This window comes from Sorghum bicolor, chromosome 1, assembly GCF_000003195.3.
Source record: "Sorghum bicolor cultivar BTx623 chromosome 1, Sorghum_bicolor_NCBIv3, whole genome shotgun sequence".
NCBI lineage: Eukaryota > Viridiplantae > Streptophyta > Magnoliopsida > Poales > Poaceae > Sorghum > Sorghum bicolor.
The window spans coordinates 70608933-70635920 of NC_012870.2; the positions used below are offsets into that span (position 1 = coordinate 70608933).

Sequence of the window (26988 nt, forward strand, 5' to 3'; positions counted from 1 at the left end):
TGGAGAGCGACGTGTCTGTCCCTCTTGCGCTCGCCGACTCCATTTTCGCCACCGGAGCGCCGAGGAGCAGCACTTCGTCTCTCTCCAAATTCGACGTCCTCGCTCCCTTCCAACCCACCAGCGAAGCACCAGCAGCACCGCCCTGAACTCCGCTATCCATTGCGCTCCCGAGCGCAAGCGATAACTCACCAGAGCTCTCCACCCGATCCCTTCTTCCCCAAACCCGACCGAAGCGCCGCCGTGAGCTCCTCACCGTGGTCAGCATCACCCCGAGCTTCTCCGCGTCTGCTTCTTGCTCCTTTGGGATCGCGGTGAGACGCTGATGCTGTTGCGCTACTCAATTCGCGTTCTACTCAAGCGTAGTGACCGGTGTTTGTCCGGCCGAGGCGGCCGTCCGCCGTGTCAGTGGTCGCGGGGTCTAGGGAGGAAGAAAGGGAGTGCAAAGGGTGTCCAGAGATGCGCCTTGGGGTGGAGAACCCGACCAGAGAATCGCGGGAGGCAGAGGTGGCGCGGATAGCTCGGTCGCGCCGTCGATTCGGCCGGCCGGAGCTTGAAGACGAAGCTGACAGCGGGGGCCCGCTGTCAGCGACGTCCTGAGGGGGGGCGAAGGCGCGGGCGCGCGCAGTGTTCGCGCGGGCCGATCTGGGAGTGGGCTGGTCTGCGGCCCAGTTTCTGGCTGTTCACTGTGCAGTTCTTTTTCTTTTTCTTTTTGTGCAGTTTATGATATATGTTTGAAATTGTGTAATAAATTAATTGCTGGTCCAAAAATGATGAAAATTTTTGTGTAAGTTATATAAATTTGTTAGAACACAGGAAAAATGTTAGACTTTATTTTATGGTAGTTTGCATGTATATTTAAATTGCCTCTATTTAATAATAAATAAACATTCCATGATTTTTAACAATTTATAGATATATCCAAAAATCATGAAATTTAATATGTGACCTTGTGTTACTGTTATCTAGCTTCAGAATTAATTTAAGCTCTTTTTGATAAAGTATGATCTGTTTAATAATAAAGCTATTTAAAATGCTTATAAAAGAAATAGAAATAATTAATTCCTTTAGGCTTTGTGTGATATTTTGGATTGATTGACAACCAGTGGTCACTTAGCATGATATGCTCCCTGGTTATGATTTATTTTATATATATGATCTTTATTGTTTGATAGATACCCAATATTGTTTAATAAAGATGATAAAATTGGTTTAATAATAGTCCATGCTTGATAGTTAGATTAGTTTGTTTCTTTACCATGAAGGTAAATTGTACTCGAGGTAATCATATTTTGTTGTTATCATCCAAGAACATGTAACCTGTCTTTATCATGCCATGAGTATATCATAATCATGCATATGCACTTTTACGTATAGAATACGCTTCGGAAGAATCTGATCCTCAGTGGGTTGCTTCCGAGTTTGTGGATCCTTCGGGTTTTGCTGAGTTGTCGAACGTCCCCTCCGACCAAGGCAAGCCCCGGACATTAAACCCTATCCTTGTATTTTCATAAAGTTATTTATATCACTTGAGTTAATATGATGCATTAGGTGAATAGGAGTTGAGTGAATCCTATTTGCTGCATTATCTACCTTGATGATTTCAATATTAACCTTGATACTTGTTTTATGAAAATACGTAGTATGCTTAGCCCTGCTTATTAGATAAGTTTTCAAATGAAAAAGTTTGAAGGGTTGTTGTGGCATACTTTTATGGTCAATAATGTTTCAACTTGAGACCGGTCGGTGGACTTGCTTTAAGAATGGAGTCTTAAAGTAGTGTCTCCAACTGTGTCGATTAAGGACCGTACCGTTGATTGGCCTGTTGTGATTGAGAACTTTGAGTACAGCCCACATGCGGTGGTAAGCCTTACCTATAGCTATTCCGATACTTGAGAACGGCTAACCGCGTACTGGGAGTGGAGAGATGGCGAGAGTAGCGTGTACCCACCTTACGGATCTGAGATGACCGGGAAACATCTAGATTGGCTGTAGGATGGTGGTGTACTGTACTCTCGGGTGACGCTGGACCCGTTCTTGTATGGGAGGATCTATAGAAAAGGTTGACATATGCAAGATTAAGTTCTACATATGTCGTGTGGTACTGAATCCCCAGCTGGGTTTAATCGATTCGAATCGCCGTGTTTCCTCGGATATGGAGCCTCAATCCTCGTACCATCATCGTAGTAATAAGTGAATCTTTGGTATAAGAAAGAGATGATTTGCTTATGAAAGTTTGACAATGATAGTGGTTAGTTATAAGTGATAATCTTGAGTTAAAACTTGAAAGTAGGTTTTACTCTTAGTAAGCTTTTATGCAAAAGAAATACTTGAGCTTGATAAAGCTTTACCTTGAATCCCTATAGCCTGCATACCTGAGTCTCCACCTCTTTTATAGTCGGTTAAGTCTTGTTGAGTACTTTTGTACTCAGGGTTTATTAACCCATGTTGCAGGTGAACCTTTTGATAATCCTTTTGATGGTCATGGTTACTTTACTCTTGTGGAGGAGAGTAATGATGATGATGAATCAGATGTGTGACTTTGGGCAAGTAAAACTTGTTGTGTGATCTATGGTTTATGTAATATAAAGTTCCGAAGCTTTTATGTATCAAATACTTATGGTTTGTAAACTATGAACTTAAGTTTCAATCTATGTTATGTAACCTTTCCGCTTTTACTCTGATTTCTCTTATCTATGAAATGTTGTAATACTGTGATGCTTGATGAGGGAATTCCTGAAAAGAATGTAACGTGGATGATTCGGGTTTCCCGAGGACACCCGACAGACTTCTTGAGTCATTTGGAACTCGTGCACGTCGATCAAAAGTCTTTAGGACAATGATGTGTGCATGTGGGCCACTTAATTCAGAAGGTTCTGCCACAATATATATATATATATATATATATATATATATATATATATATATATATATATATATATATATATATATATTAAGGAGACATAAATTTTACTAAATATCTGTAAATATCAATATTTATCGTATGGAATAAGTATTATATTTGAATGATTATAGAATAGTTTTTTATAATAAATTTATTTATAGAGATATAGTTATTGATACGATACTCAATACGTATATCTAGTTAAACATTGAAATGTTTGAGTCGAAAATACACACTTACTCCCTCCGTCCCAATAAAAGAGTCGTTCTAGTGACCAAATGGTGTCCTATGGAAAATGTCGTTCTAGCCTATTGGCCCACCTGCTGCTCCCATCCACTAGCCCCTGCTCCCTACTACGCCAAAGCGCCATTCACCCTCGCACTCTCCATCTCCGTCGTAGTCGCATTCCTGCCCGGAGTTCAGGCAGAGAGGCAGACCTCAGCGGCGTCAAGTCCTCTCCTACTGCGCAACCAAGACCCGGTGGCCGGCCCTGCACGGCGGAGCAAGTCGGGGGCGCACGACCTCAGACGTGCAGACGCTAAGGAAGGAGGCACGTCCACCCTCTTCGTCTCCTCCGAGCGCTGACCTCCCTCCTCTTCTCCTTCGCCAGCCCATCCTTCCTCTTCTGTTGTGCTAGCGACGCGAGCGCAGGGCTCAGTGTACTAGGCACGGATGTTGCGCTAGATCTGGGAGAGTGCCTCAACAGCTGCGTTGCCGGCCCAGGAGAGGCCTTCAGCGAGGGTGAGGCTGTCGATATTAGAAGAGGACGCCCGCACTAGGAGAGGCCTCGGCTCGAGGCGAGCCGTGGTGAGAGCAAGCGTAGCCCCACGTTGGCTGGTCAAGCTCCGCACTTTTTTTTTGACCGGTGTGAAGCTCCACACTAATCTAGATTGGGATGGAATCAGATAAGGAACAAGACAAGGAGAGAGAACATATAGGGGTATAAAGGTCTTTTTCCTTCCTTCTTGGTCACCGTGTAGCTCCCAAACGACGTTCTTATCAGGACAGAGGAGTTACGGGGAGCACGGATCGATAAAGCGATGCCATGCGGAAAGGAGAAAAAACCGATGGCGGATCAATAAAAGCTTTGTTTATTTTCAAAAAAAATATTTTTTTTTAAATTTTGTCATCACATCAAATCTTACGGTATATAAATAAAGTATTAAATATAAATAAATAATTGTATAATTTATTTATAATTTGTGAAAAAATATTTTAAATATATAATTGAAAAATATTTATCAAATATAAACAAAAATACTATAGTATCCATTTTACAATTTTCTTTTTTTTTTTACTAAACAAGGCCACAGCCATGCCACGCGGAGAGGGAAAAAAACCGATGGCGGGGTGGTGCACGTGGTGCGTGAGTGTTTGCGCCCAGCCGATTCAACCAGATTTGAGAAGAGTTTCGCGTCCGCACCGATCCAGAACCTTCCCCAAGCACCCACCTAGCCCCGCCCAACTTCCATTTATGCACAGGCGCACTCTGGCCATCGGAAAGTAAAGGCCCAGGCAGTGCCGTGACTGACTCGAGACGCAGGAGAAGGATCGAGACCAGGCGGTGGCTTCCCGGGGGCAGGATCGTCGCGACCACGAAAGGTACCGTCCCTGATTTTCTTTCGTGTTCTATCTATCAGTCCATTGATATGATAGTCGAGCGGCGCGAGTTTGTGACGGTGAGGAAAAATCATATATTTTCGGTTTTATTCTGTTGGTTATGTAGCGCATCTCTAATCTGATGGTTTGAAACGAACTTATCTGCCGAATGCTTGTGGTCTGCCATCCTATAATTGTGGTGGAAAAAAATCAGCGAACAGTACTTTACTTTCAGCCGGAATTAGGAACATCTGAACCAAGGTTTACAACATTAGATCCATGGTCTGCCATCCTATAATTGTGGTGATGCCGTTACGAGTGAAAAATGTTGCCTTATCCATGAGGTAGAGATAGCAATAGAATTAGGGTTGGAGATCTCATTTTGGTGTTCGATTGAGGTTGAAGACGTACTAGATTTATGAGATGATGGAAGAAATTGAACTTAACCTGTGCAGCGTTTTTGTGTGTGTCAAACTTATGTTTGAAGGACCAAACTAAATTTTGAAGGTGATCTCTCGAACCACCATGTAATTTATAAGAACCATTGCTTAAACCTCCTCGCGAAATACCTTTTGTACAGCTCTTTTGTAATCTGGGGATAAAAGCCCAAGTTCAGTTAATTCAGGTGGGGTAAATCCCCCCCCCTTTGAAATTCAAAAAATAAAAAATAAAAAAAATTGATGCGCTAGCTATAGATTTTTAGAAAGGTGTTTAATTGGTCCACATCAGTCATTATGGTATTTTCCTAACAATTGGATTATTCAATGTTGAAAGGAATTGTCATGTAAATAAACTTTATCTTAAATAAAAGTTATATTGGGAACAAACTCTGGATGCTAGGGTTGCAATGGATGGTGCACTTTCAGGATGGAACAAACTCTGGACATTACTGTTGTAATGTATGGTGCACTTTCCGGACGGAAGTTATGTGGGAAAAGTGGGTTAAAAGGGAAGAACTGACCAATTTCCTTCATAAGAAATAGAGGTGGAAAGGGTGGTTATAATTCATTGCTTATCAGTTGACTCATGATACATCAGCTAGCAGCATGAGAAAGTTATTTAATTAGAAATATCTGTGTTAATATATTATGCAAGTTCTGTGATAAATTGACAAATTTGGATTCTTTTTGTAAGCTGTTCACTTTCTTGTGCTATATGTTATGCAGCCACAGCGTGTTTCAGAAGTTCATTCAGTTTTATTTCAGATATGTTCACAAAGTCATCATCTATAAGGTTGTATACTTGAATGCCTGTTGCAGGCATTAATGCATTTATCTCTTTGTCTTGCAGATGTCTTACTCAAGAGGATCCAGGTATGCACTATTTTAAAACCTTGAACAGCCTACCATTTAAAAACCTTGAACCATGTTTTGATCCGTCTTCAAATGATCTTGCTCGGTGTTGTGATAGTTTTTTTCCCTCAAGTGAAAGGTATGGATCTCGCTCACCTTACTCGAGAAGCAGCTATTCAAGGTACAGAAGTCGCTCTAGGTATGTCCTTTTATCCTTGGGCCAGTTAATGTGTTTCTGCCAGTGTCATATGTTTAAAGTCTAGACATCAAACATCTATGTTGCTTGTAACCCGAGGAGTATTTGATATTCGTATAATTTATTTAGGAGTGTGGACTCAAGCGATGCTGAAAACCCTGGGAACAACCTGTACGTGACTGGTTTGTCAACTCGTGTAACGGATCGAGATCTGGAGAAGCACTTTTCCACTGAGGGAGAGGTAACCTTCACTTTAAAGTGTCATTTCTGAGAAATTCCCATATAATTGTTGAACGATTCCCTTGGCTCACTGATTGTGCTATAGGTGATTGATGCAAGCGTTGTGCATGATCCTTGGACAAGGGAATCACGAGGGTTTGGTTTTGTTACCATGGCTACTGTTAAGGAGGCAGATCGCTGCATCAAATATCTGGACCGTTCTGTGTTGGAAGGTCGGGTCATAACTGTTGAGAAGGTAAAATGTAAAATCATAAGATTGGGAACATCTGAACTTCCTTATTAACTTCGCTACTGAATGATATTTGTATCATTGCTTAGTACTCTACACTGAACATTTTAGTGTTCTTTCCATTGAAGATTTTGTTGACAGCAACAGGGTAGATGTTGGTAGCTGCTCTGCAACAAACTGATACAACCTAACACCAAACCATGCCACCTCAGCCAAAGGGTTGTATGCCCTACATTGTATATTATTATTTTTCTTAAGTGTGTTTATTCAGATTGTAGATAATTGCTCTCTTGTTTTTGGTATCAAAGACACTTTCTTATCTGGTCCCCTATTACACAGGCAAAGAGAAGACGAGGTAGAACCCCAACACCTGGGAAGTATCTTGGCACAAAATCTTCACGTGGTAAGTGTTCCTATAATCATTGGATGCCTTTGCCCCATTCCTTCCCAGAGAAATATAAGCACTGTAAATTTCTCTTGATATAACCTATCATTATTGACAATTTTTGTTACATGATGACATCAGGACGGAGGTACTCCCCAAGCTACTCACCTGTTAGAAGGGACCGTTACAGTTCCCGCTACTCGCCTGATCGGAGGGACCGTTACAGTTCCCGCTATCGGAGGGACCGTTACAGTTCCCGCTACTCACCTGAACGTGACCTGTCTTATTCTCCTGATGGTAGAGGCCGGTCATACTCTCCATATGACAGAAGGCGATCATACTCTCCCCACGGCAGGCATGGATCTTATTCCCCTGACGATCGGCGTCGATCATACTCACCTTACTACAGAAACCGATATCGTTCAAGGTCTCCATACCGCTACAGAAGACGGAGGTCACCTTCTGTTTCGCCATACTACAGCCGGCACCGGTATAGATCTGTCTCCAAGTCACCCAGTGTTTCTCCAACAAGGACCAGAGAGCGGAGCTATTCCCACAGTTTATCGCCACAGAGAAGCTACTCTCGCAGCCATTCCCCAGAATCGGAGAGATCAACGAGCTACTCTCCTAAGAAAGGGAGTAGAAGGGAACCCTCATGTAGCAGATATTCTGGCAAGAGGCGTCGTTCAAGGGAAAGCTACTCTCATAGCCGCAGTTCATACTCCAGGTCCGTGTCTAGGGAGCGCTCAGCTTGATCTGCGAGGTGTATCGTCCTAGGTTGTTATAAGATGCCCTGTATCCGTATTTGACAGAACTGATGTGTTTTCATGATCATTATATGCTGGCTATTGTGAACTTGAGAACAGCATGGATGTGTGCATTGTACTGTATTATGTTATGTTCATTTTGTATGAGACAGTGAAAAATTTCTGATGCTATCTTGCTATTGTTGGTTCGTTCTTGGTATTTTAGTTATTAAAATCTGGCGACATGGACATGAATGGCCTGTTTTCATGTCTAGTCATTGTTAATTGTCATAATTATAAAAGCGTGTATACCATTAGCATCAGATTAAAATATCGCCCATAGGCCCTCTTCATTGTGCAGCTCCATAAAAACCGACCTAATCAATTAATCATTCATTCAATTTTTAGATCAGAAAGAGCTTAACATTAACATAGAACATGCATTCAAGAATGCGCAAATTTACCGAGGCTCTGGTGTCTAGTCTTGAGTATCTTGTTGGCTTTCCACCAACAAGAGCTAGAGATGCCTAAGAGCATCTCCACCAAATCTCTTATAGTCACCATTATTTCTTAAATAGAAAATATAACAACTGCAGTAGATCTGTTACATCTTCTATCCCTATATTCTTTAGAAGATCTAAATCCATCACTATTTCTCTCAAAATAAAGAGAGAGACATCTCTCCTTTCAAAAAAAAAAGGGGGGGGGGGGGGAGACATCTCTCCTAGGCCTTGTTTAGTTCACACTAAAAAGTAAAAAAATTTTAAGATTCTCCGTCACATCGAATCTTGTGGCATATGCATGAAACATTAAATATAAATAAAAACAAAAACTAATTACACAGTTTAGCTGTAAATCACGAGACGAATTTTTTGATCCTAGTTAGTCCATAATTGGATAATATTTGTCACAAACAAACGAAAGTGCTACAGTACCGAAAACTTTTCACTTTTCGGAACTAAACAAGGCCCTAACCGAGGATGAGGTTACTCGAAAAAAAGAGGATGAGGTTGATAATCTGCTAGAGCAAAGGTCTTATATTCTAGAATTATTTTTTAGGAATCTCCCGTAATTGATTACAGGAAAGAAGAAATAGGAGATGATCGTAGTTGATGTGACGCCTGACGGTTAGGCACGGTTAAGCCTTGTTTAGTTTCTAAAAAATTTTAAGATTCCTTGTGGGATCGAATCTTATGGCATGTGTATGAAACGTTAAATATAGATAAAAATAATTAATTGCACAGTTTGACGGTAATTTACGAGATGTTTTTTTTTAAATCTATTTAGTTCATGATTAAATCAAGGCCTTAGCGAATAGCGACACACCCCTGAGGACATGCAGTTCCGAAATAAGCATGATGGCATCTCTCCCCTTAGTCCCCTACAACATTTTCATTTTATACTGATAGATGCATAATTCAAGATTTCCACATCAGACGTGGAGCAACATGGTCCGGAACAGCGACAATCTATTAAGGCTAATTAATTCATAATTAGTACTCCCTCCGTTCCCAAATACTGCTATTTCTAGCAGATTTCAGACAAATTAGTGTGGCAAACAAAAGACTATTCTACCCTCAATTAATTTGGGTTTCACCATTTAATCATGCACGTTAAGCCATGGTTCTCTGGTTCCAACGAGCTGCATTTAATGCCAACTAAACCGACTCAAACAATTAACATGCGCCAAAGTACTACTCTCTAGAAAAAATTAAATGGGCTGGTGGACCACGGAAGTTCCGAGAAGAATTAAATGGGCTGGTGGACTGAATATGCTAGTAGAAATAGCAGTATTTATGGACAAGTACAAGTTTACTGTAGCATCACATGAGCTAATCATGCATTAATTAGACTTAATAAATTTGTCTTGCAAATTAACCACAACTTATGTAATTAGTTTTATAATTATCTTATGTTTAGTCCTCCTAATTGACATCTAAACATCCAATCTGACCGGGACTAAAGTTTAGTCCTGGGGATCCAAAACTGTATGCCAGACTCTCGAGCAGCAAGGAAAATCCATATTGTGGGTGACATAAACGTTATTAATCGTACCACAGCAAGTCAGACTAGATTAACTAATTGACATAATTGTTCAATAAAGCAATACAACAGCATATAGCTTAAGAAAATGAAAATCGATAATATACACTAAACAGGTTCTTACAAAATTGTTTCTCCAAAACTATTCAAAATGGTAAAGTTTACATGTCCATACTGGACAGCTAGGGCAAGCTGATCCATAAGTGCTGCCTTCAGGTATTCATGATTGTTCTCAGCTAGCCTCAGTTCAGAGCTGGCCGTCCTGCTTAAAGCTTAGCTTTGGGGTTCTTTGCAATGGAACGTCTGCATGTCTTCATCAATTGGTAGAACAGGAACCATTGACTTCACGGATAATGGGAGCAATGGAACTTGGTACCATGAGATTCAAGTCTGGCAAAAAGCAAGTATCTACACTCAAAATGCCGGGTAAAGCAGAGTTACCGATGGAGGACAATCTGTCCTCCTTCCAGCAAGGGAGTAGTATGCCAGAATCTGTTTCTGATGCTCTGGGCAAGGTTCATCTTGGTCGGGAACAATATACTCAATGTTCCAGAAGGGGCGTACCATTGCCATAAGATCAGTTCCAGTTGGAGATGTCCTGAATCCTTGCACCCACAGATACCTCAGTGACTTGAGCTCTAGTGCAGCCATAGCTAAAGCATGCTCACTAAAGAAACAACCCCTCAGCTCCAGTTTTTGCAAGCTTGGGCAGCCTTTTGATAATTGTATAATTCCATTATCAGATTCACCAACATTACCAAGCAACATATAACGAATGCTCTTGCTAAATTCTCCAACATAGCCAAGACCAACATCAGATAGGGCCCCAGGTCTCACATAAAATGCAAACCTCCGGAGTTTGGTGCAACCTCTAAGCAAAGCACGAACCCCATTGTCCAGTGGCAATTCAGTTATATGTGCTTCTCTATCAAGAAGGACAAGGCGGAAATCATTAAGATTTTTGCTGCATGTACCAACCGCCTCTAGAGCTGCATTTGTAATGTCCGATACATGTATTGCCCAGTATGTCAACTCAGGGCAGCCTTGGGCTATAGCCATCAACCCAACCTGTGAAATCCTACCTTGTTCATCCTCAAGACCTCCTTGATCATCATCTCCTCTCTCTACTCTGAGCCTCTGCAGTTTCTTGCAGGTCTGCGCAACAACTTGTAGTCCACGATCCCCTATGACATCCCTCACCTGCTTTTCCCAACAGAAAAAAAGAACGTCAATGCAGTTTGCAACTTATTATATAACAGGGAAGATAAAGGCATCTGCAAGAATGTTCCACAATACCTCTAAGGTTTCCAGATTGGGGCAGCGCTGAACTATCTGACAGTGCTCCTCTGTGGAAAGGAATGTAAACTGAAGGTCTAACTTCTTAAGTGCAGCAGCATATGGAAACAGTATCTGCATCTCATTTGTTCCCATGTACAGCAAACTCAAGCGGTGCAGCGAAGGAGGAAAATAGTAGTTCTCATAATTTCTACTTGCCACAGGTTGACCCTGCTCTTCAAAGGAACCACCAGCAAACTCTTGTAGTGTTTGTGCAGTTCGGAACAAACTAACCAGATCAGGCATGAAACATTCACTAATCTTCAGGGTTTTCAGCCTTTGACAGTTGCGCACAAGGAGGGTAAGATACTCTGGGGATGCCCTGAGATCTGTCAGAAAGAAATTCAGTGTCTCAAGAACAGAATTGCTCGTAGCAAGCTCACGGATCCATTCATCATTGTCTCTCTCATCAATCGTGCTTTCTTCCAGGAAAAGTGTTTCCAGTTTCCTGCACATGACAAGAGACATGGCAGGGTAAATGCAGAGCCCAAATCTAGAATGTAGGTTCTCCTAATAAAATCTACAGTCCTTGTGACATTGTCTATTTCTATCACACTTATAAGCTCCACCTAGCAAAGATGTGAAATATAGAAAGCCATGACAGATGGAATTAAAAGCTCATCATTTCCTAATTCCTGCTGCAAAGCTAGAATCATCTAGCAGTGATTCATGCATGTTTCAATGTTTAGAATCATAAACAAGACACACATTAAACGAACCGTTTCCCTTTTCTTGGGACGGGAAAGAACATTATCCACCCACCCTTCAGGAAACATCCCATCATAAATCCGTGACCTAATTAAACCTTAAATTACTTACAAACTTTTGGGGAGAAATAATAGCAGGAAACCTAGATGAGCTAATTAAACCTTAAATTACTTCCGTGCTTTTGGGGAGAATAACAGGAAACCTAGATGAGCCTTAGTAATTAGTTAATTACAGAAGGAGAGACGGGATTTTACTTGCAGGAGCGGGCGATGAGTGCGATGGAGGCCGTGGAGAAGCCGGAGCAGCGGTCGAGCTTCAGCGCGACGAGCATGTGCGCCTTGGCGCGGACGAGGATGTTGATATCGTCGTCGCATACTATCATCCTGCGCAGGTGGAGCTTCTTGAGGAAGTGGAAGGTGGCCGAGAGCTGTTGGATCCACGGCGAAGCAGACCCGCCCCAGTCCTCGGAGATGAGGTTGAACATGGCCGCGCGGGGCTTTGCTTTGAGCTTGAGTGACTCGAGGCACGGGAAGCGGCGGAACAGGCGCTCGGGTGTCGTGGAGTAGGCCATGGCCACGGTGACGTGCTTGCGGCTCAGCGCGTCGACGCGGCACCAGTGGCGGCACACCAGCGAGATGGCGTCGCGGTCCCAGGGGTCCTCCACGTACCCCATCACTAGCCCCAGCGCCGTGTCCGGGATCCCAAAGCTCAGCACCCGCCCCAGCCGCCGCTCCCCGCCCTCGGCCTCGCCGCCCATCGTGCCAGCCGAACCAACCGGCTACCGATTGCCGCCACCCGATCTGTTTCCCTCCTCGCCCTCTCTTGCTGCCGCCAGCGGATTTGCACGGGGTGGAGCCCGGGGTGTGGTGGTGTGGTGGACGGAAGGAGGAAGGGGAAAGGGAGGGTTGGGGGAATTTAGGGGTTCCGGTCGGAGCGAGGTAGACGGTGGAGCCTTTTCTCCGGGCGGTGTGCGGCTGCGCGAGGGGAGCGGCCACCCGCGTCACTGGGCACGGGGAGCAGTGGATGACCAGCAATAGGCGACGGCGCGACGCGCCCGCCCCGCCTGACAAGTGGGGCTTGGAGCCATGGATATTTTTCTTTTTAATTGAGGGCCTATTGATAACCGTACCCCGTACTCCATTCTCAGGTTGGGGCCTAGTTCAGAGAAATCCAAAAAGTTTTTAAGATTTTCCGTCACATCGAATCTTGCGGTACATGTATGAAGCATTAAATATATACGAAAATAAAAACTAATTACACAGTTTATCTGTAAATCGTGAGACGAATCTTTTGATCCTAGTTAGTTTATGATTAGACAATATGTGTCAAATAAAAACGAAAATGCTACAGTAGCAAAATCCGATTTTTTTCGGAACTAAACAAGGCCTTGGTCTATATCTGTGCTATACTACCCATTTAGTATTATGTGACATGTCTTGTCTTCTATGTTTACCAACTAAAAATAGGCACGGAATATACATAAAATTAAGTCGAAGCTAACAGTGTGATATTGCTTGAGGGGCAAGGATAATGCAGTCTACCAGTTTCTTGTGGCTTTATCTTAGAGGCACTTACACGTAGGCGAAGCACTACTCGAGCATTTAGGCCTCCTTTACTTCCACCTAAAACTCCAAAATTTTTCAAAATTTTCCGTCACATCGAATCTTTAGACGCATGCATGGAGTATTAAATATAGACGAAAATAAAAACTAATTGCACAGTTTGGTCGAAATTGACGAGACAAATCTTTTGAGCCTAGTTAGTCTATGATTAGACAATAATTACCACAAACAAACGAAAGTGCTACAGAGTCGCGAATTTTTTTCTTTGGGAACTAAACAAGGCCTTAAACTCACAATACGAGTACTGCCATGGCTGATGTCTTTGCTCTATTGTCACGTCTACCTCTTTATCAGTTTTACTTAGAATAAAAAACACAAGTACTGTTGCTTTTCTGCCACAGCGCGCGTTTGAGTTGTGGCTTGGTTGTTTTGTTAGGCGAAGCGGTTGTTTCTTCTGCAGGAGTCTATACCATGCTACAGGGGTAATGTTTTGGTTGATATGGACTATTTGTGCTGACGTGGAAGTTGGGGCTGTATGTTAGGGGTGTAGTGTTTGACGTGGCCTGAGCAGAAGTAATAACATGTGTTTAGTTTGTGTCGCGACATAATGGTTGTGATCGATACTGCTACATCTGATCATTACCTACGAATCGTCCAAGTCTAAAATTGAAGCAACTTCAGTTATGAGATGGCTACCTCCATCACTAGTTCTCGATGTTTAGTAAGTACGCGAGCTTATAATGATCTTCACATAGATAAAGCATTACTTGAGCATTTAAAGTCACAACACGAATACTGCCAGGTGATGGCTTTGCTCTACTGACACGCCTACCTCCTTGTCAGTTTTACTCAGAAGAAAACACATGAATATTGTTGCTTTTCTGCCACAATGTGTGTTTGAGATGTGACTTGGTTATTTTGTTAGGCAAAGCGGTTGTTTCTTCTGCAGGAGTCTATGTCATGCTGTAGGGCTAATGTTTTGGTTGATATGGACTATTTGTGCTGACGTGGAAGCTAGGGTTGTATGCTAGGGTGTAGCATTCAACGTGGCCTCATAGAAGTAATAACATGTGTTTAGTTTGTGTCGCGACATAATGGTTGTGATCGATACTGCTACATCCGACCATTCAATATGGTTATAAGATGGATACATGTATCCCTAGTTCTCGATATTTAGTAAGTGCACAAGCTAATAATGACCAAGTAGTTCATTTCTCGAAAACAAATAGATGACCTATGTATCCTCTTTACATACCGGATAAAGCTATGCAAATATAACTAAAACTATATAAATATTGAGTATACCTTAATACTTTGCAACATAATACCATGGATCTCATCAATTCAATATGGTCACAACCAATCGAGCATGACCATCTTAAATTGTAACGAGCTTGTATCAAGGGTCATGCTTGAGGAGCAAACAATTCTAGTTGTCATCTACGTCACTTGTGCTAGTTAATGGATGATTGCCCCATTAGGCATAATTGAAATTGTTAACGTGGCATGCACTATCAACTGAAACCATGGGCTATGCTCGATTGTGAGTCGCAATTACTATTGTTGCTTGCATTGGTTACTGCTATACAACTATAGCTATTGTTGAGGGGCTACAACAACAGCAACAATGACAAATCACTTTTAAGCACAACCATACATTCGTTTAGAACATTAATTCATCCACTATGTCATAGGGGGAAAATAAAATATCAAAATATACGATAAAAAAAGAAAAAGATTATTGCTTTAATTGAATTATTTCCTTCACGCTTATATCTGAGTCGCTATCACTAGTCTAGATTTAGAAAAAGACAGGTTATTTGCAATTGCCGCATATAGATTTTATTGCCAAAATATGAGGTTTGTGTTTATATATCAATTAAACAAGTGTCTAATGTTGATATATAGGTGGTAAATTTTGCATTTTTGGTATTTTAGTGTTGTATTCGTATAAATATAGAGGGACTATGCGAGGTAGGATGAATATAGTGTGAAAGGTTAGATTTAACCATTATCAATATACTGCCATAGAGGAATATAACAAGATATAAACAAGAACACTAGTGTTGACTAGATGGGGCTGATTGGTTGCCGCCTGGGCGGGGCCATATAGCTAGCATCCAGATAGAATCTTATAAGGCAAACTCTAGTCAACTACTTTAACTAGAAAGACTAGGGTTCTAAAAATAATTATGGCAAAAGATAGAAATGATTAGCATTCAGTAAGGCCTTGTCCATTTGTAGGCTTCACCTCGTCTTATAATTACTTCGTCTGTTTCTGAAAGTTTTAATTCTTAGAATCTGTGTCAGTTAAATTTTTTTAAGTTTGACTAACTTTATAGAAAATAGCATTGATATCTATGACATAATATGAGTATATTATGAACATATATTCTAGATAAATCTAATGATACTAATTTGATACTATAAATCTTAGCATTTTTATAGAAATTTGGTTAAAATTAAAAAAATGACTTAATACAACTCTAGAAATTGAAGGTTTTAGGGACAGAGAGAGTATTACAAGAGCCATCACCACTAGAGGTGGCAATGGATTAACATCCAAATCAATATGGATAACAAATTAAAAACTTGGAATAAATCCAAGTTCAAACATTTTCAAAATGGGTAATGTCCAATCCAATCAGTCCAACTGCTTTTAAGTCCACATCTGTATAATATGATATAATAGTAACAAAAGTATTATAACTACCTGCTAATTCTATGTTAAAGTGGATTACTTCCTATATCTCTAAATAAATAGATTCTTAGCACCAAATTTTATCTATAAATGAATCAATCTCTAGAAAACTCAATGGTCCCTTGGCTCATTTATTTTTCTCAAAGTTTCTCTCTCTTCCACCAATCGGCTTGAGTTTTTGCAACTGTATGGGTATAGTAAATGCTACATTGACTATGCAACTCCAATAAGTGTGCAAACTATTTCAATTAAGGCCTTGTTTAGTTGCAAAAAAATTTTGTAAAATGGACACGGTAGCACTTTCGTTTGTATTTGACAAATATTACCCAAACATAGACTAACTAGGCTCAAAATATTTGTCTCGTAAATTATAGACAAACTGTGCTCTTAGTTATTTTTTATCTATATTTAATGTTCGATGCATGTGCTGCTAGATTCTATGTGACGAGAAATTTTATCTATATTTAATACTCCATACATGTGCTGCAAAATTCGATGTGACGGAAAATCTTGAAAAAATTGACAAAATATTTGAAAAGTAAACAAGGCCTAATAAAGGGTAGTATGGTCTTTTTTTTTCTATCATACTAATCCATCCTAAACTTCTTAAGAATCTATTTATTTAGGACGGAGGGAGTGCAAAATTTAAAAGTTCATGTTCATGCCATAAGTTTTTTTTTTGTGAAATCGATTAAATTTGTTCAGGATGGGTAAGTATGATTGCCCTATACTTTGTAGACTTATGTGAATATATATAGATGTGAGCCCACCATGTCGGGGAGACGGGCCTTAGAATTAAAAACCTTACATTTATACCACTTTAACTACTAAATTGCCAAACAAACGGACTAAAAAAAAATTAAAATAGTTTAGTCAATTAGTACCTGAGGAGTGACCAAAGTGGGCTAAAGTGCCCAGTGGACAGGGGCTATCCCTCATTATTGTAGGTCCCCCATCTTAATTTGTGTATTCATTAGGTAAAGTTTGGTCTTTGTTGAACTGCTTTAATGATTTTTAGTCACTAAACTAAACACGGGTGACTAAAGTTTAATCATTGATTTTAGTAGCTAAATTTTAGTGAAAACCAAATATGCCCTTAGTATTATTGCTTGCTATTTTTTGCAATGCGATGTGACTAGATATATACATGCGTCCCGTGTCGTAAACTAAATTAAGGACGCAACTGATCAAAAGAACCCAAGTTAACTTTGTGCCTTTCTTTTGAATGATAGCTCGAAGCTACTAAGAGAAATGATATCGTGCACCACCAGTGTATCACGAATGCGCCTGGCTTTGTCCAGACTATTAGCGGCACTATTGATCCCCAAACCTTCGGGAAAAAACTAGGTATTACGGTCCTTAAAATCCAACAATGATATAACATTCACGAAACATAGTTTGGGCATAACACAATTTAAAAGCTCAAACATTACACATTTCCCCTATATATTATATATAAATTGCCAAGGAACGTACCGGAACCGGAGAAGCTAAGCAGCAGACAAGGCAGTAGTGCTTGGCGTTTTAGGATGATGGCATAATCGAGATACACAAAGCCAGGCGACGCCAGCATTGTTAGATTATTAGCGCGCGACGACCTGCCGGCCCATCAAATTTCCTGTCGGCATTTTGATCCATGCACACAAGAGTTTAGAAGGACGATCGACGATGACATCAAACAAGAGAATAACGACTACTTTCGGAGGGGAAGGGATTAAAGAACACGAATTACTTGTCTGGAACGGAAGGAGGAAGCAATGTGGTCCGGCGAGCCGGCCGATCGACGACGACGTCCCAGCCTCCACGCGTTGAGTACGGCCGCGCCCAGCTATGTGGTCCGGCGAGTCGTCGGCGACCGCCGGCGGAGGATGCGATCGAGGAGTCCATCGGTCGATCGACGACGTTGGCCGCTCCATGGCTAAATGCGGAGAGCCGGAAGCATCAAAATAGGCGGGGGGGCAGTCGCATGAGCGAGCACGTTTTTTTCTTGTTGCTCTCTGGCAACCAGGCGCATGGCCGCCCCCCCCCCCCCTCTTTTGCACTCGGGCAGCGCGCGGTCCAGGGACGCCGAGACGCGAGAGCGCTTTGCGGACGGACGCATGGCACACGTTCTTCTTAACCGCGGGCGCCGGTGGTGTCGGTCATGCCGCGCGACCGCAGAGCTCGGAGCCTCGGAGTGCCCTGGAAAGAGCAGCGGTGGTTTTCCGTCTCGTTTTCTTTGTGTCAGTTCGCCGATGAGACCATGCGTGGTTTTTTGTTGTGGCTGAAAACAGAAGCGGCTCCCGTTACTTTCGCACTGGTGTTTTTGGTGTGCACGGTCCAACGCTGAATACGGGTTTCGGTCAAGGTGGCTAGGTGAGTGAGAGGATGGAAGAAGGCACTTGAGATCCGACCTCTTTTAGCAAATTTCTATTTTGTGTAGCTAAAAAATAATGGCAGCTGGTTTTTGGAGCATTTCAAATGTGCGATATTGTTACTGCCACTAATTCGTCAAAACACACCACAGCCACTAAAATATTATTAAAAATGGTCTTGCCATTTGAAAGCAGCTTCATGTTGTTTGCATCATAGCTAGATTATTATAATCTAAATTATACATGGAATCATTATAATCAGAATTGTGAATTATAGCATTTGGAGTATTTGGATCCCTAGATTATTGTGGTTGGTTGAGAATTTTTTTTTTATCTTATATCTTTAGAAGATGATTGGAAAAGAGAAGAGAAGGTGGGGGAGGAGGCAAATTGGACTTCCAGCACTTATAATCCACCAAAATAATGTCTTCCCTATATTATAGGACTATGGTAATCAGGATCTTGATTATAATAATTTGTAATATAATCAATGTTGTTTGATCATAATTTTAACCAGATCATTATAATCATATGGTATCCAAACATGACCTAAAATTAACTTGCTACCTAGTAGATGCCCTTGAAATTGAAATGTACTTCTACAGTTCTACTCCATCTGATTACAATTAGACCGTATTTGGATCCATCGCTATCATAATAATAAGGTACGATAATCTAATTGTGATCTAAATAGGCTATATTATGGGTTGGATCATTGTAATCAAAACCTCAAGATAATGCTATAATCTAGGTGAGACCTGTCTTTTGATGATTATAGCTATTTATCACTTTATAACCAACAAGAATAAAAATCCAAACACTTTAATTATCAATAATTATAATTCTGATTATAATAGTTCTATACATAATCCGCATTACAATAATCCAAATAGATGGTTAGGTGTCGCTTTGAAGAACAAGAAGTAGTAACTAGTTAAATTTCAAACTTGTTATAAAAACGTTATCTAGTTATAACTGGAGGTAAATGTAATAGCTAACCAAATATTTGGTTCTAACTTCTAAGTGACATGAACTTTGCAAAAGCCAATGTTACACATTTGTGCTCAGTATTTTCAAAGATGTTAAAATGGCCTCAATGCCTTGCGCATTTAAATGATATATATACTTCCTCTGGCCGGGATTTAGTTGTCGTTCTGGACGAGTAAATTGACTTGTAATTAGCTTCTGCTTTACCATTAGAAACATCAAGTTTCCTAGATTGGAAGTAGTGCCTCAGTTTATGATATGAGAATAAGGCCTTGTTTGACACAACTCCAAATGAGTCTGACTCGTTGCTACAGTGTTTAGAGAAGTATAAACCGATAAGCTAGAAATAGTGTTCATGCCTCCTAGTTTATTTTGAGAAGACAGAAAAAATGATTCTACGCTTTAGCGTGCAAAGAAAACAGAGTTAGAGTTGTTTAAAGCTCTACCATATAGAGCCTAATATCGTCTTTACTCCAAGGGCAGAACAATACCACTAATTACTAATCAGCAACGACACCGAAGAAAATATGGGAGACAAGTGGATAAAACCTTCTACAAATCTTGTTCTAACTTACTCCCACCTCTGGTTCAGTTTATAAGGCATTTCACTTACGTCAAGAGTTGGACTTCATAATTTTTTACCAATAATTTGGCTAGCAATTTGTAATTATTGTAATACAAATCTGATGCTATTAGATTTGCAATCAAATATACAATCAATAACTATAAATTTATAATTATAAATAATATAATATAAAATAAATAAATTGTCAAAGTGAGTCTGATAAACGGAACCGACAAAATATACTGTACATTGAAGAGTAAAGTCTATGACAAGATGTCCAAGACTCCAGTCTCCGAGTGAGTCTTAAATGGAAATTCTGTCTAGATGCTTTGCGACAGAACCCAGATTTGGTCCGCGATCCGGAGCAAACAACGATCGCTCGGGAAACCGACGCGCAAACTTTCCAGACGCAGACGGTCATGCTAATCGTAATCGACTCCTCATGCCCGGCCCCGGGTGACGAATTCACACCGGCGAGCAAGCAATCTACGGAGTACTCCGTAGCCATCTAGGGGCAAGTGGCAGTGTGGCAGAACGAACCCGCACGGGCACGCCAGACGTGCGTGGCGTGGGCGCGACCGCGTACGTCGTACGCTTTCCAAGCGGTTGGCGCGTGCCGGCGGGCGCCGTCACGCGCCAACCGCCGCCGCCAGGCACGGGAAACGGCGTCGAAGCTCGAAAGCGACAGGAGGCAGACGGGGTCGGGGACTCGGGGGTGGTGGGGTACGGCTTTCGCCGAAAGGCTACGCGCGGGCGCACTTTCCAGGCAGGCCACCACGGGCAGCACGTCACATGGCTGGGTGGGTGGGTGCAGCCGTGCAGGGCGGGGATCGGCGCGGGCGCCTCCGCGTCCTCGCGGCACCGGAAAAGGCGGCGCGTCCGCGAACCCGAAACGGGAAGGCCGAACAGGATAGGGACTAGGGAGCATCGCCGCGGACCGTCGCTGTCGGAACAGGATAGAGATGGCACGGAGCCTTATGTTCGCCGGTAACATCCGTCACTAGATCGTACCGATAACTTCATCCTTTATTTAAAAAAAGGTTGCCTTGTGTTTATTGCGAGTTTGCCAAGCCAAGAAATGAGTGTCAGCTCTATATTAGAGTTGTACGCTCTCAGCTCATAAGTCATATTAGTGGGAAGTGTTATGACCTGCTTTGGCGTGTTATTACGAACAAGTTGCATAACAGATAGAGAACTGCCCATTGGTACTCTGTTCATCAAGGTACTCAATCAATTCCAAATTGTAGGTCGTTTGACTTTTTTAATATAAAGTTTGACCACTCGTCTTATTCAAAGTTTTGTACAAAATATCATTTTTTTATTGTGTATTGGTTTATTAATAAAAGTTCTTCAAGAATGACTTAAAATTTGACTATATTTGTACAAATTTTTTGAATAAGACGAGTAGTCAAACTTGGGGTACAAATTTTTTGAATAAGACGAGTGGTCAAACCCTAATACTTGACAGGGTGATCATCGTCTATTAGCCACTGACTTTGGTCTAGTTCAAGCTTGTTTGTCTGGAAAACTATAACTAAAAATATTATTCGCTGATTTATCGTGAAAGAAAAATATTGCCGAATGACTGACAGATTTAAGAGAACCAGATCATCAGCTGATCAGCAGACTAGAGAAAGTTACCTATAGTTCTTAGTGGATGCGTTGTCTTTTGTTTAAAAACTATCAGTTTCGACGCACAAGCTTGCACGACAACATAATTCGAAGCTGGAGCCAATTAGACAGACAAACCTCGGCCCTTCCAGGTTCCTCAAAAACTCTGGTAGGCTTGTAGCATAGCATCAAACCATTCTTTTTTGTCTGAATAGAGCTTAGGCTTTGTTTAGTTCACCCAAAAAACTGAAAACTTTTCAAAATCCCTATTACATCGAATCTCACGGCACATACATGAAACATTAAATATAGATAAAAATAAAAAGTTATTACACAGTTTGCCTGTAAACCGTGAGATAAATCTTTTGAGCCTAGTCACTCCATGATTAGATAATATTTGTCAAATAAAAACGAAAGTGCTACAATACCCCCAATCCAAAAAATATTGGAAACTAAGGGGGTGTTTGGCACTGCTCCACAAACTCCACCACGGAGCAGCTCCACAAAAAAATTGGAGTTCGTAGAGTACCTCTGTGCTCTCACAACTCTATCATTGTTTCTCGAACTGAGTGCGTAGAGCTAAAACTGTTTGGCTAAAAAACATGGAGTGGAGTTGAAAAACGTGGAGCAGAACAGTCCCAAACACCCCTTCAGAACTGTTCTGCTCCACGTTTTTCAGCTCCGCTCCATGTTTTTTAGCCAAACAGTTTCAGCTCTACGTACTCAGTTCGAGGAAAAAAGATGGAGTTGTGAAAGCACCTAAAGAGGTACTCCATAAACTCCAGTTTTTTTTGAAGCTGCTCCACGCTGGAGTTTGTGAAGCAGAGTTTGTGAAGCAGTCCAAACACCCTCTAAACAAGGCCTTAGGTGGAATCGGGTAGCGACGACAGCCGACAGCGACATCCACAAACCTTATGGACATACGGAGCTAGCAGAACTGCACGCACAAGAAAATCAGACCAACTTGGATCGTCATCAAAGACATCCACAAACCTTGCCGTTCTTTTGTGTCCTATATAAACTAACCTGAACGTCGAACCAAGGGGAAATATTCCCAGCCGTTCTTTTAAAATTATTTTGCAGACCAGACATCGGCGCAATTACGTTCTAGTACAGTCTACCGCATAAATCTTTCAAAAGAAAAGATAAAACTCTACCGCATAAAGTCATAGTGAAATCGCAGACATACTTTGACTAATATTCTAGTATAGCAGTGGCAGAGAAAAAAAAAAGTTCTTTCTCAGTAGCAGTAAACGGTTCCTTTCGGAGAGAAAGCAGGCCAAGAAAGACAATGCGCAGCAAAAGAACAAACAATTAATTAAACAATTATAGTCGAAACAAATCGGAGCCAATCAATCGCACGAACTTTCTGCATGGCCACTTCCCAAATAATGGCCAGAAAATGCAATGGCCATGTCCCACTTCCATGATTCGCAAGCTTTTCGTCCATAGTGGACTAGTATTAAACGAGCGGTATTGCTTATATTCCAGCAACAGCTGAGAAAAATTATAAAGTATTCAGGCAAAACCTAGATAAGAACATGGCTGAAAGGATTCCTCTTTTTCCGATGATGGGAGTCTGTTGGACCGTTATGCCAGTCATAATCTCACATACGAGCTGTTAGACCGAAACAATAATTTAGATGCCCCTAGTTGAAAGCAGCACACAAGGGGAAAAGCTTCAAGTTAGATCGATCAATAGCAACATCTAAGAGAACTGACCGATAAAAGATAAATCTACCAAAAAAATGCAACTGAAAACGACTTCTGCAATCTAAGGACTGAAATTTGGCCAGACACTGCCCAGACCAAAGAGATGGGCTTAAAATAGGATGGCCACTATATAATCGGTCCTTTTATCCCAGTTTCTGGTTCCACATAAGCCCATCGATATTTGTATCTTCATTGGCAGCCCAAGTGCCTTCATGTGCGACCGGGATCAGCAAGAGCAAGTCATGGGAGTAGTTCCAGGCACATCCCTAGCCTGAATGCCTGATACCCTGATTGGGACTATAGGAATTATAATATCTAGAAGTAAATTCGATCAAAATGACTAGCTGTCTGTACTCTGTACCGACCAACCCACGGCTTAGCCACTAGTCAGGATATGGGCAAGTGGAGCTTTCAGGCTCCATATCCAAGTGGAGCTAGGGCAAGCCTGGCATGCACTATGCAAGGTTTCATTCCATAGTTTAAAACAATGCAGTAATTTATCCAGATAGCCTATACAGAACTTGCAAAAAACTGTCACAGCACAAGTCAGCAGTTTCAACCATCAGCTACATAACTGTCAGTTGCCGGGATAATTGTCCACTGCTGTCCGCAGTTGCAGCATAGATGGGAAAACGCTTTATATGCAGTGGTTGACACCTGATAATGTATTTGTAAACATACGCTTTGGTAAGAGAACATTATCAACTTATAATAAAGCAGACAAAAGGCCCGTTAGGGAAGAATTACCAACATCACTCTCACCCAAGGGTAACATAGCAAATAAGAAACAACAAATCTACACTTCCCACCTAGGAACTGTTGTCTGCCTCGCCCTCTTCAGTTGCATCTGCGAATCACATAAAACAAGGTTCTGAGAAGTTTGCAAAATATCATAAATCTATAGCAGAGTAGCAGGAGAATTGCATCTTTCCAAACAAATGAAATAATTGATTAGGTAATGTTAGCACTATTGAAAGAAGTGCACACACTTATTGTGAAGATTTCACCATTATAGCCATATTACTAGTGTTAAAGAAGAAAGCTATTGTTTTACTGAACCCAGCGTATTCCTTAACTCTCCTCTTTCCTGGACTCAGATCTAAATTTTTAATCAAACTGCACCTTTAGTCTATGTTATTTGACGCCAGCAGACGAAATAATTGTTTACTTATTGATTCTGAAACTATCCATAAGCGTTGAATCTGAAAATAACTGATGTTTGTTAATTGTACACTTTGCCATTATGAAGCATAGAAAAGAAGCTGTTATTCTGAAGAGTGCAGTATTAGAAATAAATATGACAGACCTGTGCAGAGGGAAGCATGTGAATACTAAAAGAGAGGTTTGATATCTGTCTTAGGTTTATTATGAATTTTTTGTTTGTTTACTTTGGTGTCTTGCTTTACCCACCTAACTCCAAGAGTCTTTTTATATCCTTCTGTATTGATAGGAATAAAGATTTTGGTGAGAAAAGGTATCAACAGTTTCTCCAATTAGATCTCCAAATATTGGCATCTTCTATTCCTGGTTTCCCACTAGCCAAAGATAGAGAGCGGGGATTGATCTCCAAAATGCGCACAAGATATAAAGAGTTGTTGGAAGGTGGAAATACATAGAGAGTGATTTTTATTCAAATGTCTCTCCAAATGAGGATTTACACACAGAGAGAGTCTAAGAAACGCTTTTGGAGATGCTCTTAACAATGAAGATGGCACACCCATGGGATAAACACTGAGAGCACAATTCAGCTTAAGATATTATTCTGTGGTATTATCAACTGCTTCAACTGTAACAGACACCTATAAATCCCTCCTTGATCCCCATCTTAGGTGCAACATACTGAGTGTTTACATGATCTTGTGAAAATGCGTTTTGGACATTGGAAAATAAAAAACGAGAAATATGGTAAGGGGTGCATTTTTTATTCAGCAAAATATAGTCCTGTACAAACCCGATGTTCAAACCCCATGCCTTGGCCCTTGAGTAGTATGCACTCTCGGTGTTCCAGTGGCCATGATTATATATCAACAATTAATTAATTTACCCTTACATCTCTGTGCTATTGAAACTTCATGCTATGACTGCATAAACTGTGAACAGAAAGTGTAGTTTAGGCAATTCAAGTAGATATAATGTTCCCCCAAATAATGGTGATCCAATTCAATTCAATTGCATTACTGTTTTGTAGCACTACCATTTGCTATTCCCCTTCAACCTGTTTAGACATGTACTAACTGAAGGATAGCAGTTACAAGCTGCGAGTCCATATATGCCCAGCATAGCACAGGAATGATCAAGCTTTGGTGCAATCAGCACAGCAACAAGTTACTGTGTAGCTATGTACCTTAAGCAGCTTCTGCTGTGGTGCCTTCTTCGGCTTCTTGCTCGACCAGTTCCTCTTCGCCATCATCCTCATCATCAGTATAGTAGTCATCAGAAGCGCTGGCTCCATACCTGGAGTTGAGGTAGTCTACAGCAGCAGGAGTAAAGAAGAGCTTGCGGGCGTCGAGTATGTCGTACAGGTTGAGCGTCCTGGGTGTGAGCATCTTGAGGGAACCGATGTTCCTGCCGCTGAGCCGCACATTGTCGTCGAACTCCGTGGCAAAGAACATGGCTTTCTGCTTGGGGTCGAGCCCCCACCGCTGCAAAGCGGCCACGAAATCCCTGGTCTTGGGCCCCGACGCGAAGGCCTCGTCGAACTCCTCCACGACGAAGGCGTCCTCTGCCACGGCGGCGCTGGCGAGGGCAGTGGAGATGGCAAGGCGCTTCTCCTTGCGGTTGATCTTGATGGACCAGTCGCGGGGCTTGGGGCCGAACACGACGCCACCGCCGGGCCGAAGCGGGGTGCGCTGCGACCCGCGCCGAGCCTTCCCGGTCTTCTTCTGCTGGTAGGGCTTCTTCCCTCCGCCCCTGACCTCGCCGCGGGTGAGCGTGGAGGCCGTGCCCCGGCGCGCATTCTGGCGGTCGGTGATGATAGCGCGGTGCACGACAGCGCGCGCGGTGGAGGGCGGCGCGGACTTGAGGTCGAGGGTTACCTCCCCGACCTTCTCTCCGGTGAATGAGAGCACGGGGAGGGTGGCCGCCTCGGCGCGCAGCGCACGGAGGACGGAGACAGCCGTCTTCGTCCTGACGGCGGCGGAGTGGGGTGGGAGGAAGGAGGTGGATGAGGAAGAGAGGAAGGGGGAGGAGGACGAGGAGAGCGAGAGGAGGAGAGGCGAGGCTACGGCGGCGCCTGGCATTGTGCCGGCTTCGCTGCGCTAGCTACGGGGAGGGTCGAGGACGATGACTCTGTCCCTGCAGCTGCTGCTTCTATCCCTTATCCACCCGTTCCGTTCGGCCACTACCCAGAGGCCCAACTTCCCAAGGCCACAAGCAGGCACACTGTCTCGGCTACAATGGTCGCGCCAAGTGCCTACTGGCTCTGGCTCGTTTCAGGTTTGACTCTTTCTTAAAAAAAAAACACTAATATTACAAGTATTGAAAGGCAATAAATCTCCACAAAGGACTATACGTATTGATGAGACATTTGCTCGTTTCACTTTGATGAAACTGGTTGACACGGGACGAACAGGGGACGAAACCGTTTCTCTGCACTCTGCAGTTTAAAGTCAGCTGCAACTGCACCTGCAGACTCAACTGCAGGTGCCCAATGCTTTCAGCACAGCTAGGATAATAAATAAATAATAAAAGGGTAAAAAGGAATAATAACAAGTTCTAGGTAAGGAATAATCAGAAGTTTTACTTTCCCATGGCTTCCTGATGATAACCAGCACGTGTCTCCTTTACCGATAAGGCTACAGACAAGTTCATGCAGGTCAAG

The 26988-nt window shown here is 42.1% G+C and overlaps 3 protein-coding genes and 1 long non-coding RNA gene across 9 annotated transcripts; 1 reads left to right on the top strand and 3 right to left on the bottom strand.

Annotated features, from left to right (window-relative positions):
- Positions 4347-7799, top strand: LOC110431601 (serine/arginine-rich splicing factor SR45a). 6 transcript variants are annotated; one of them, XM_021450725.1, is made up of 7 exons: positions 4347-4504; positions 5668-5814; positions 5912-5992; positions 6119-6230; positions 6315-6464; positions 6798-6861; positions 6985-7799. In XM_021450725.1, exons 2-7 carry the CDS (start codon positions 5792-5794, stop codon positions 7596-7598), a joined length of 1044 nt encoding a protein of 347 aa, XP_021306400.1. In that variant the 5' UTR covers positions 4347-4504; positions 5668-5791; the 3' UTR covers positions 7599-7799. The 6 variants fall into 6 exon arrangements, with proteins under 6 accessions (XP_021306400.1, XP_021306401.1, XP_021306405.1 ...); XM_021450726.1 differs by having other exon boundaries at positions 5761-5814; XM_021450730.1 differs by having other exon boundaries at positions 4348-4504; positions 5927-5992.
- On the bottom strand, positions 9632-12742 carry LOC8083719 (coronatine-insensitive protein homolog 2). The gene is made up of 3 exons (XM_002468086.2): positions 11930-12742; positions 10929-11415; positions 9632-10832 (listed from the first exon to the last, which is right to left on the bottom strand). The coding sequence occupies exons 1-3, from the start codon at positions 12430-12432 to the stop codon at positions 10047-10049; spliced, it is 1776 nt and encodes a 591-aa protein (XP_002468131.1). The 5' UTR covers positions 12433-12742; the 3' UTR covers positions 9632-10046.
- On the bottom strand, positions 17289-17926 carry LOC110431606. The gene is made up of 2 exons (XR_002449010.1): positions 17671-17926; positions 17289-17556 (listed from the first exon to the last, which is right to left on the bottom strand). It is a non-coding gene; the product is annotated as an uncharacterized LOC110431606 (long non-coding RNA).
- On the bottom strand, positions 23688-26536 carry LOC8078804 (50S ribosomal protein L4, chloroplastic). Its single transcript, XM_002468087.2, has 2 exons — positions 25513-26536; positions 23688-24015 (listed from the first exon to the last, which is right to left on the bottom strand). The coding sequence occupies exon 1, from the start codon at positions 26405-26407 to the stop codon at positions 25514-25516; it is 894 nt and encodes a 297-aa protein (XP_002468132.1). The 5' UTR covers positions 26408-26536; the 3' UTR covers positions 23688-24015; position 25513.